Consider the following 12,674-nt stretch of genomic DNA (forward strand, 5'->3'; position numbering starts at 1 on the left):
GAAAAGAAAAGAAAAGAAAAGAAAAGAAAAGAAAAGAAAAGAAAATAATAGTACTACTACTACTAATGTGTAAAAAACAAAGTGATGCACAGTGCAATTGCTCACCACCCACTGACCAATGCCCAGCCTATCCCCGAACAGCGGGTCCCAACACTCCAGCCAGCCACCCCTATATATTGTTTAGCATGACATCAGATGGTATGGAATACCCCTTTGGCCAGTTTGGGTCAGCTGTCCTGGGTCTGTCCCCTCCCAGCTCCTGCTGCAACCCCAGCCTGCCCACTGGCAGGACAGAGTGAGAAGCTGAAAAGTCCTTGGCTAGGTGTAAGCACTGCTCTTCAACAATTAAAACATCAGTGTGTTATCAACATTACTCTCATCCTAAATCCAAAACATTGCACCCTACCAGCTACTAGGAGGAAAAATATCCTAGCTGAAACCAGAACAGTAACATTTCACCAAAATCTCTAAATCTGACATACTTTGCCATCCTCTCCTGGAACAAACAATTCCAACACACGTGGCCACTTTATGGCTCCTGTAGACCCCATTTAACTTTTTCCTTATGGAACCACTGCTAAACCAGATAAACACAAGGTTTCAGTAAAGGGTCTTTGGGTCCAGAAAAGCAGATTAATACTGAAAGAAGCCACAACGAGAGATAATAACTTAAATTACCAAGAAACAAAAAAGAGGATTGATAAGAGGAGAAAAAGACCCCTGGTTAGCAAGGCTGATCATGAAGCACCCATATAGATAGAAGTTATCCTAGAGATTATCTGCAGTGGACTTCAGTGAACAGATGCTCAACTTTGTCACACACTTTGTACTGGAATAAAGACACTTTCCTGTGGAGAAGGGAAAAGGCTAAGGAATATGCAATCTGTTCAGCCCAGAAGAAGAAACTTTCAACAACACATACAAGGATATGAATAATGCTATCCAGTATAGTGTACACTAAAGAAATTAATTATACCAGCATTGAAGAGAAACTGTAAACAGTACAGATGAATGAAAGCAGAAGCTGAGTATGATTAATGTTTGAATCACAGTATCTTAAGCCAGAAACATATATATATATATATATATAACATGCTGCTATTAAAGAATAGCATTATCTATAGATTTCTACTTTAGCTTCCTTTCATATGAAAGTTACTTTTCTTTCTCTGCAGTACATCTCTATTGCATTGTATCCTGTCTGAGATGGGGTGAACAGAATTGCATTCAGTATACAGGCTCAGCATGAATTTCTGCTGAGGCATTCAAAGTTCCTTTAGCCTTCTAGGGGAATATTATCTAACTGATGATTTGTTGCTCTTCGCTTTTTCTATTTATATTGAAGCTGCAACTACTAATATTTCACTATAACACTGTTTCTCAGATTTCTGCCCTCAAGAATTCCATCTGGAGAATTCCCTTAATGTATTGCATGTTGATGACAACAATTCATTTAGTTTCTTTGCTACTGCTTTTTTAGTATCCTCATAGCACTGCTTTTGTACTCATTTACCTATCAGCTCTATGTATTCTGTGATAGGCTTTGATTTCTCATGTGTTTAAAAAATACATAGATTTTTTGTGTTGTTAGAAAGTTGATGCTCAAAACTTTTTTGAGCTGCATTAATATGCTTTCACATTTAACTTTCTAGAAATATATTTCCTCATTCAGTCAAGAATCATTTTATTCTAACAAGTTCACATATTTTGTCATTTAATCATAGTAGATTTTCCTTGTTCTCATAGAGAGATTTTGATGGATCATATGCAATCAGCATTTAGACAGCTTCTACACTGCCCACAAGCAGAGGACCACTTAAACTTTTTCTTTTAATTTCCTTCTAGCTATCTCCCTTATTAAATATGTACTTACCCTTTGATGTTATATGTCACCGCGGTGTATTTTTATAGCACATTCATTACTGTATCAATTTAAAAACATTTATGGATATTAATGCAGTGCAGTGCTTTGCTAGTTATAACTTGAGCCAGGTTCTATTCATGGAGCTGCTTACTTTCTGGTGGCTTCTCTAATAACTTATTGCAAAAAGTAATTATTTTTGATGGACACAGTGGATATATGTTTAGCCTGCAAAGGAGCCAATGAAGAACAAACATCAAGAATTGTGCTTTCTATTCTCCCAGCTCTAGTGTTTTTCATAAAACTGGGAAGATTTGGTAATTCACATCATCCACCTCAGCTTGTTGACCTTTATCGTTTGCACAAAAGCACACACATCTCATTTTGATTTAGTTGCTTACATCTGTTATTCTGTTTTAATGAAAAGCCTGCCTGGACAGGGTCTCCCAAGGGAGTTCCTTCAGAAACTGAAGCATTTATTTTAAACAGTTAATTACACTGAATATTGGATATCTTAAAGCTTGTGAAAGGCTGTTAAAAAGCTTGTAATTACACTGAATATTGGATATCTTAAAGCTTGTGAAAGGCTGTTGTGAAAGGTTGTTAAACATCTCCTTTCCCTCTTCAGTTGCTCATTGACAAAGAAAGGCCACTAACACTAACTTTAAGATAGACTTAACATATTCTTACTTCAAGCTGTCTCCAGATAGTTCTGCCAAAACATGTCCCACTTGATCTAAAGCACTATCCCAATTTTAAGTCATTCTTTCCTCTCTTACTATTTTACAAGCCAAGCATGCAGTATTTCCTGATGTTTCCATGGAAGTCTTCCAAGTTTATTTTTGATTTGCATACACACATGACATTTTCAGAGCATTTATGTTGCACATTCAGTGAAGAACATGAAAATGTAAATGGAGAATTATTACTGCAGCTATACAAGAGATGCACTGAATACAGTAATATGGACCATTATGCATTCTGAATCATGCTTAGCAAATACAGAAAGCAGAACATACTTCAAGGGTTCATCAAAGCGTACTGTTGCTGCACAGTGGAAGACGATATTGACTTGAGTCAGAAGCTCCTCCTCATCTTCAGCACTGATGGCCAGCTTGGGCTGAGTGAGTTCAGCATTAATAGGCTTAATCTTCTCATGGAAATTAGGGCAATCTTCTCGAACCCTGTCAAAGACCTTGAAGCACAAAGAAACAGAGATAAAGAACAGAATTAGGCTACTGAAATCACTTTGATTAGTAGCCAGTCTGATTACATCAATCAATGAAATTAGCACAAAAGTGAATCTCCATTTCTTTCAGAGATGACATACAGGTGAGATTTCACTTGTTTCCTTCCAAGGAAAAAACTTCCAGGGGAAACAAAACAAAAATACAGGAGGTAATGTATTGCCCCAAAGAGATGAATGAATCTTCTCTAGACTGCTCATTTCCTAAGACAGCCACTTCAATTGTTGTATATCCACATCTCCTGCAACTAGTTTTTATTTGACCTCAGGGGCTGCTCACAAGACCATAAAGGAAGCTAAAGAGGAGGAAAGCAGAGTACAGATTGGGGAAGTCCATGAACCATTAGCTCTAGTAATTTTCTTGATGGTTCTACAAAGGACTTGAGGAGAGAAGACCGGAGTTAATGTTCATTCTGGCTTTTCCTCTTTCTTTACTGCCACTTTCTGCCTTTCATTCTTCATTCATGTAAGATAAGTCTTATGGGAAAATGCCTTCTGAATGGAAAGACGAGGATCTTCAAGAACGTATACTGCTGAAGTAACATGATTGGACAAACATGCAGCTGGTTGACCTCTTAAGCTATCTTGCAGCCTTTTTCTATGACTGTGTTTTGTAGCCCTTTCAAATGCATGTTTTCTTCTCAGTCTTCTGCAGAATGACAAGAGTGTGCATCTAGTGACTAAAAACATCCCTACATTTCCATATACTGTCTGTTGGATGAGTTGTTCAAAAACAACATTTGCATTCCTGCTTTGCCTAAGATCCAAGAGAGCAGGTACCCTGAACAGCAAGACAGCTATGTGCAACCCTTCTGAAAGGAAAAGAAAATCTAAATTGTAATAATCTGAAAAATGTCTATATAAAAACAACACTTTCCTCAGGTCCCATTCTTAATCTGTAAAATAATTACATTTTACTCATTACCTCATAGTTAATGATAAAAATATACCAGGTCTTGGTGCAGTTGTGCTTGTGACCTGAAAACAGGCAGTTACTGCATGTTCCAGCTGGAGACTTTTTATTTGGTAAATTACACAAGCAAAGGTGTGGAAGTTTGAATTTCAAAACACCATCACTGAATCACAGAATCCAGGGTTGGAAGGGACCTCTGAAGATCATCTAGTCCAAATCCCCTGCAGAGGGGGATCACCCAGAGCATGTGGCATAGGATGGCATCCAGGTGGGGTTTGAATATCTCCAGAGAAGGAGACCACCACTTTCTAGGCAACCTATTCCAGTGCTCTGTCACCCTCACAGTAAAGAAGTGCCACCTCAAATTCAGCTGGAACTTCCTATGCTTCAGTTTGTGCCCATTGCCTCTCATCTTGTCACTGGGCACAACTGAAAATAGACTGGCTCCATCCTCTTGACACCTTCCCTTCAGATATCTATATACACTGATGAGCTCTCACCTCAGTCTTCTTTTTTCTAGGCTAAACAGGCCCAGTTCTCTCATCTTATCCTCATATGACAGGTGCTTCAGTCCTCTAAACATCTTCGTAGCCCTCCTTTGGACTTGCTCCAGTACTTCTATGTTCCTCTTGTACTGGGGAGCCCAGAACTGGACACAACAGTCCAGGTGTGAATTTGTTGCAGTAGGATATGAGAAAATTATATTGGATTTTGAATTGGGCAAAACTAGAAATGTCTACTCTAAGGGTTTTGTATTGCCAGCCACTATCACTGTATCTGGGCAACTACAACTGAAATAATAGTAACAGTTAGGTCCTTCATTTTGAGGGCAGAGTGAAAACAGCAAGGGTAGAAAGAATAATTAGAATAGAGAGTCAGTGGGATCTGAAGAAGTATAAACTATATTTCAAAGGATAATCACACTTCAAAGTTAACTAGCCCACTGATGGGAATGACTAAGTACTGAGACAAATCACTGGAAGAAGCTGTGGGGCACTGCCTTTGGATGCATTTAAGAACTGTCTAGGTGAGCATTGCCACGAAAAGCAGGAAATAGCTAAGCCTGCCTGAGGGCTGAAGGACTGACCACCTGACTTCTCAGTAACTCTATTTTTTTGTTGTTTGTTTCCTCTGCTGTGTAGCCTACTCACCATTGATGTCGAACCTGTACATCTCTTTGCTATCATGGTCATGTTTTCCTGGAGATTGCTCTATCTTTGATTTGCCTAGTGTTTATGTAAAAGTGGGAAATTGAGTGTCACAGATTAAACATATTAAAAGAAAAAGAAGTATATAAAAGATTAAATTTTTACTAATAGCAACATTTTCTTGTTTGACTACAAGAATATCATCTTTCTGCTTAGCTGAGAACCAAATTTAGATAAACCTCAATGTTTTTAGTGATAAAGAAAAACATCAGTCTTCCCCACTATGCAGCATATACTGTGCACTTTGCCACGTATTTTTCTTTAACACACAGATGAATATCCTTCATTAACCTGAAACCTTAGCAAGTTAATGGAAGATTGGACATGATAATGTCATTTCATTTCTCTGAGTTGCATACAACTAAATACATACTCCAGAAATGTAGTCTAGGCCAGACTACAGATTTCTAGACAGAGGATGCTAATAATGGACAAAGATGCTGGTATGAGCCAGATAGACTGTAGAAAGTCAGTTTCCAATGACTTATGTTCAGAACCAGGTCCTAGAAATATTTATGTCCTTGAAAAGCTTGTCTTCTAACAGAAGGATGCTAGAGTGGCTGTCCAAATATGAGTCATTGAGAGGTTACCCATGAGCAAACTCTGACACATAATGGAAGGGGTTCTCAGAGGACAGTCTAAGACTGAAGTTATCATTTAAGAATTTTAAGAACAATTTCTCATTTGTTTGTTCTATTGCAAAGAGAGTATAAAACTGCACCTGCACCCAGTAAGAGTTAGATTATACTTGTTTTACTTTGGCATAAATAATGCAAAGGCAGAGAAAAAATGAATCAGCTCTCCATTTCAGCCATGCTATATATAAATAGAAGAGTATCATTTCTGCAGTGCCAACCTGCCTTGAATTCAGACAAATATATTCTGCCTACACCCCATCTCCTTCTGATTTTCCCACTGCAGATAATATCCCCTCTAGTTTCTGTGCCTACTGCTAAGTATTGCTTACTACTACGCATCCCTCAACAGTTGTAGTTTCTCCCTCCCTCCAATGATTCACTGTATTCCTCTGATAGAGTAGGGCAACTTTAAAATGCAAGCTCACAAATCAACATGCTGCTTTGGAAACCTTCTGGATCACTAGAACATTCAGTTCATCATCACTATTGAATCAGATAACAGGAGCAGCTGTTAAATCAAGTCTGCTGCCTCTTTTATGGAATCTGAAGATTTAAGTTTTGTCAGTGCATTATGGGAAGGTGCAAGAAGATTTAAAGACAAAACAAATACAGCTTATCCTATGCTGCTTCCTGTACCTGAATGAATGCCTAATATAAAGATGATGCTGAGTCTACAATAACACAATAATGGCAACTCTAAATTCTAATTAACTCATGGACATCATCTATGATAAATCCCCAATAACTTAAATCCCCAATAACTGCATGAGGCCTTAGGATTGCTCCATCTTTTCGTTTTAGAAGCTGTCTGCCCATACAAAATAGATTTAATGGATAGAAGTGGGCTGGTATGCTGTATTGCTGGAACTGCATGAAAACACTGACCCAGTCAGCAATACTGCAGAAGTGATACATTAATTATCACATAATTATATTGAGGAGAAAGGAAAAGATGTTTGATTTTACGTTGATAAACCATGTCCAGTGTTAAATAAATGGAGGTAAATCAATAATAATGTATCCTGTTTTCAGTGTCTTCCTGAGTATTCAAATGCATTCCAATGGCAACACTGCTGCCTTGGCTAAATGGAAATAAATGAACCTAACAGATTCTATTCTCATGTCATAAAAGGACTCAGCTTCTGCACAGAATTTGTGCTGCCCTCAACAGAGATGAGAATTTCACTCTGAAATTTGCTGATTTCTTCCTACTTTATAATTAGGTAATTCCCACTTACAAAAGTAATTTGTGACTTCAATTTACATTGTCAACCTCTTATTATGGAAACAGGACTTCTAGAATTAATGCCAATATTATATTTCAACATGTTTGAGGGGGATCTCTTTCCTGTTCTTTCCCACTTTAGGTTTCACATCTGTAACTTTCTCTGTTCTCTGTTTTTGCCTTAAAACATGTAATAGTTTGTAGAGATTTCTGTCCATCAATCTTTCAATCAGATTATATATATATATATATCTCAAAGATGTAAAAAACTCCAAGAAAGAGCAAATTGCACATCTATGTAATGGTGCGGCTGAAAGATAAAGGAATCACTGAACAATGTAAAATGCCAAAGGCTTCATTTCTTCCTCAGGAGACATTTTCAGTGAAGCAAAGACAAAATAATGAAAAGTAGAGTGCCTAAGCCATGATCTACTTCAAAAAAATAACTTGCATGAGTTTGGTAAAAACAGTGTATTATTACTGCTTTTTAAAGAAGCCTGCTTAGTCCTTTCTTTTGGGGGCATACCAGCCTTCCACACTGAATGACCAACATACCATAGCAGGCTCTATGCAGGCTGGCACTTCATTGAGTAACACAGAGAAAGCAGTACTTCTATTTGCTTGGTCATGCTATCTAACAGTATTTCTTGCCCTCTCCCCTGATGCGAAGGATGCATCTTCCAAAGTGCTGTATAAACATGCTGTCCCCCAGCAATGCAAACTGTGGTGAAGGTCAGCTACTACTCTGCATCCAGCTGCTATAATAGCAGTTTTTCCTCTGCAAGAGACTCCTTACCCTGAACACTTCTGTTGACATCAATAGCTCTTTCAGGGAGCATATTTAAAACCAAGTTTGTGCTTGCTCCCTTTGAGGATCAGGGCCAGCTTGGTGACTGACCCAGAATGCACAAAGTTTTTAGTATGGCCTAGAAAGGTAACTTTTTCTTTTCTCCGGTGGTACAAAAATAATGATTAGTTGAGGCATGCAATTTATACTATTTTAACTATTCAACCAGATGTTGCCCCAGCGTTTTTATTTTTATTTTTTTACTATTTTCTATTTTTTGGACAAGACCAATGCAAAATAGTGCACAGTGGAATCAGGTGTATTTTATAGGTGCTGGAATATTTGGCTTCTCTAAGAGGATTAGAATAAGATGGTAACTTACATTATAATATGCACATTTTAAGTTATTACTTTAAGAGAACACTTAAAATGAAAATCAGAGAAGTCATACAAACTGTGCCTCATATAAGAGGGATTACTGGGAGGATTAAAGTGGAGAGAGTTCAATTAAAAACAACAACAACAAAACACACAAGAATAAAAAAGCAAAACAAAAACAAACAAAAACTTCCATCTTTTCAGACAAAGAAATGAAGGGATTGCTTTTGCATAATTCAGGAGACTATAACCATGAATTACTTCTGTAAAGGAAATATAAATAATTTATTCCAGGCAAAACATAGGCCAAGCGGTAAAAAGCTGTGGAAACAATTCCTTTGAAGAACAAGGTGTCCATCAGTGCATGGAGCAATTTTCAGAAGGAAGCAATTGAAGTACCCCCTTCAGAATAGAGCATCAGTGTATAAATGCTAGGGAACGTTCTCTATATAGAGATACATAGATTAATGCTCTGGTGCACACATTCCTCTGTGATTTCAATGGCAGTGTCATAAGTGGACACAAATAACTAGCAAGAAAGCAAACTCCTGAAGATACCAGAGAAATGAAAATAGCTCTGCAAAAAAAATCCTGATCTCTGCAGTTTTCATCTGACAAAAGAACACACCAAATACATTCTGGTCATGTTTGCCACTGATAAAAACCCTCTGCTACAAGCTTGAAGAAAGAAAGGTACATGACCGCTTTTAGAATTCCCATTGTAGTAAATCTGAGAAATAACCAGGCAGCTTCCTGTCATTAAGTAATTAGCCAGCAATTAATTTTTATCCTGGAACATTTCCAGCAGAAAGCACCTGGATTTTTCAGTCAAGAAAAGTGTGAATATGAACCTCAAGGAGCAGTAATCAGGAAAGTAATTTTTTCCCTCGTGTACTCTCTGCTTCATTTCCTCTTCCAAAAGTTGCATTTCAGTATGGTTCTCAAGGCAAATAAAGCATAATTCACATAATCAGTTAGAAAGCATATAGCAGATTGTTCCTCATTAAAGGAAAACAAATGGCTTATGCTTCAATCTAGAGTTATTACTTTCCCTGAGTAGAGCTAATGTAGTGGAAATACAGTACCCATGACCAACATCTAGTACACAAAACATCTGATTATTTAAAGATAAAAACAATGGAAACAAAAAGATGACAGTAAATTTCAATGTAGGTCAGATAAGGCTAATGTGTATAGCCAGCTACTTAGGATGTGGTTTTAAATAACCAATTACCTCGAAAATTGGCTGCTGACAAATCCTTCTGTTTTCTAGCAAGAATACTCAAGTTACATGTCAGTTAATCTGGAACAATAAAAGGAGCTCTTTCGAAGACAGGCATTGTAGACAAGAGTATTAAGGACTTGACAGACATTTCTGTGGTCTATAGTACCATCCTATAGGTGGGTGGACAAGTCACAAAATATGGACATTTTTTACATTCATCACTGATATTTCTTTTGCCTCTGTTGTATTTAGACAGGTATCACTATCATAATTTGATGGCATGTTTGACATTTTACATAAGGGTAGAATTTAAGCACAGGGAAGAAGAATGGTAACACTTCAAGCTTTTCTTACAGGAACTAATTAACATTGTTTTTTAGATGCATTTTCCACAACAGTCTACCTTCTCATCCCTCCACCATATCTACGCTCAAGTGTGGCAGGAGAAAGGTGCAAGGGGAGTCACTTACCAAAGAATGACCAGCCAGAGACTCATCCATCTCCCCTTTCTCAATTTCTGCCATGCAAAATTCACTATCAGTTATTTAAGATGTATGTACTTGGAAGTGTTAAAAAGTACGGAGTTATCAAGACATAGGATTTGAATCTATTTTTTCATACCTACAGATCTTTGAAGTTTCAGTGTCAGATTTGCTTGGGTACTAGGGAACTTTAGGAGTGTTTGTTAAGTCCTCAAAGGCTAGACAACCAGGACCAAAGGCTGTGCTAAACACAGATGCCTACTTCTTGGAGCCATTTAAAGAGATGACCAAGTGTCTTCTCATTTTAAAGTACCTAACATCAGGTCAATTTTTAGGAATTTATAGAGATTGGAGTACTTACGAGCTAGACAGAATGATCTCTAGTACAGTCTCATTTATAATTACATTAGAACTTGTTATATATTAGAGGTGTAGAACTCTGAGGTTCCTCCCCTCTGAAAATGTAAGATTCTTGCATAGTCATGCAATTGGCATAGAGTAGGGTTTTGGAGAACTGGGAGATCAGAGGTAGCCAGGAACTGCAAAGTGTACTTTCAGGTATGACTCCCTTTCACGTGGAGCATTAGTGGGGAGAGACAAGCCAGACACAGCTACCCACAAATACACATCTGGTTAACCAGGTATGCCTGGCTCATTAGATCACAGAGAATGAAATAAGATGCAGTGCAGGCCTGCAAATGAGTGAGATGCAGTCCTGGATGAAGAGAAGTCACTCTCAGTTGTGACGCTTCAGAGAACTGAATGATGTGAAACGTAGATGTTCATCACAGACCAAATGTATCATGACGGCATCCTCAGCTAGCTGTGAAAGAGATGACCCAGCACAATGCAATCAGCTGCTAGGGTATGCTCTGCACAGCAGACCTTGTTTATACAAATGACCATATAATCTGATGACTGAAACTGGCTGAGTCCCACAGAAGTCTTAGGGTCTGCCTTCTGGTATTTCTGTGTGTTAGACCAGACACAGTAACTCACACTGTCAGTTTTCATTGAAAACAGACCTCTGCCAAAAAAGTCACTGAGGGATCCCCACATTCAGGCAACCTTATTTCAGAAAGAGCCTTAGGGTACTTCTCCACCTGCTACAACACTGCTCCTAAAAGGACAACCAGTAACACTAGCTGTCACACAGATATAGCTCAGGCAGCTAGTGCATAACCTGTACTAACACACAATGTTGGCATGCAATTCAGAATCTTGTTGCAAGGACAACTCTATGGATGCATCTGGGCCCTACCAGAGATGGCTCTCAAACCTAGAGAGATGAAAATCTGGGAAATGCGTATGTTAACCATGAAGCATGCTTTCTGGGACACAAGGAATGTACAGTCAGCAAACGGTAAGTCTTGTGCTGAACTACCAATATCCAAGAGAGTCAATGATTTCTGTGGAAATATCTATACATGTAATTAAACTGTGTCAGGTTATTCCTTGGGTTGAGGAGTTAGCACAGTTGAGGAGTTAGCCTGGGCCACAGAGTTTTCCCACATGATAGCACACATGCAACCATGATGTTTTAGATGGTAAGAAAGTTTAATGAAATGAGCACAAGCCATTTCACGTCAGCTGGTCTCAGTCCCTGAAATCCATCCCAAGAATATTTGATTTTCACCTGAGATGGAGCAACCTTAAATATATTCATAGACTGGGGGACTGGAGAGCAGCCCCGCAGAAAGCAATCCAGGGGTTTTGGTTGACAGCAAGTTGAATACGAGTCAACAGTGTGCCCTGGCAGCCAAAAGAGCCAATCATTACCTGACGTGCATTAAGCACGGCTTTGCTAGCTGGTTGAGGGCAGTGATTGTCCTGCTCTGCTCTGTGCTGGTGCGGCCTCACCTTGAGTACTGTGTTCAGTTTTGGGCACAACAGTATAAAAATAACATAAAACTATTAGAGAGTGTCCAAAGGAAGCTATGCAGATGGTGAAGGGTCTAGGGGGCAGAAAGTATGAGGAGCAGCTGAAGTCATTTGGTCTGTTCAGCCTGGAGAAGAGAAGACTGAGGGGAGACCTCATCATGACTTACAGCTCCCTCACGAGGGGAGCAGAGGGGCAGGCGCTGAGCTCTGCTCTCTGTGGAGAGTGATAGGACCCCATGGAGCTGGGACAGGGGAGAGTCAGGCTGGGTGTTAGGGAAAGGTTCTGCACCCAGAGGGTGGTCAGGCACTGGGACAGGCTCCCCAGGGAAATGGTCACACCACTGAGCTTGCTGGAGCTCAAGAAAGTTTTAGACAACACTGTCAGACATAGGGTTTGATTTTGGTGTGGTCCCTTGCAGACCCAGGAGCTGGACTCAGCGATCCTTGTGGGTCCCTTCTAACTCAGGTTATTTTATGATTCTATGTTTCTGTGACTATAATTTATGGACCTTGCCAAACAGTATGATCATTTAAACATGGAACCTTTGCATTTATCAACACACTATTTCATCGTTTTTCTTTGGTGTCCAGTGTGTGCTGGTATCTATTCCCACCAGCCAAAAATACAAATAATTTAGCCTTCTTATGCTATTTGACATATATTTTATTATGTTCACCATGGCAGTGATTCCAACCAATGCAATTTTTTGAGCATAGCTTAAAAGCACTAAATCCAGGTACCTCAGGCCCATCAAATATCTTATTTCTTTCCTTGCTGTCACTTAACTGTAATCATATTTCATATTCATAGGTAAGGTTACATGCAGCAC

The 12,674-nt window shown here is 38.9% G+C and overlaps 1 protein-coding gene across 4 annotated transcripts in view; it reads right to left on the reverse strand.

Moving 5' to 3' along the window:
• The window catches only part of FAR2 (fatty acyl-CoA reductase 2), a 146,413-nt gene that overhangs the window by 31,597 nt on the left and 102,142 nt on the right, over nucleotides 1–12,674 (reverse strand). For all 4 annotated transcript variants that reach the window (XM_035348117.1, XM_035348142.1, XM_035348133.1 and 1 more), the window contains one exon: nucleotides 2,881–3,056. In XM_035348117.1, coding sequence (XP_035204008.1) covers nucleotides 2,881–3,056 — 176 coding nt within the window. The remainder of the gene's footprint in view (nucleotides 1–2,880; nucleotides 3,057–12,674) is intronic.

The sequence above is a fragment of the Oxyura jamaicensis genome, chromosome 1 (assembly GCF_011077185.1).
Source record: "Oxyura jamaicensis isolate SHBP4307 breed ruddy duck chromosome 1, BPBGC_Ojam_1.0, whole genome shotgun sequence".
NCBI lineage: Eukaryota > Metazoa > Chordata > Aves > Anseriformes > Anatidae > Oxyura > Oxyura jamaicensis.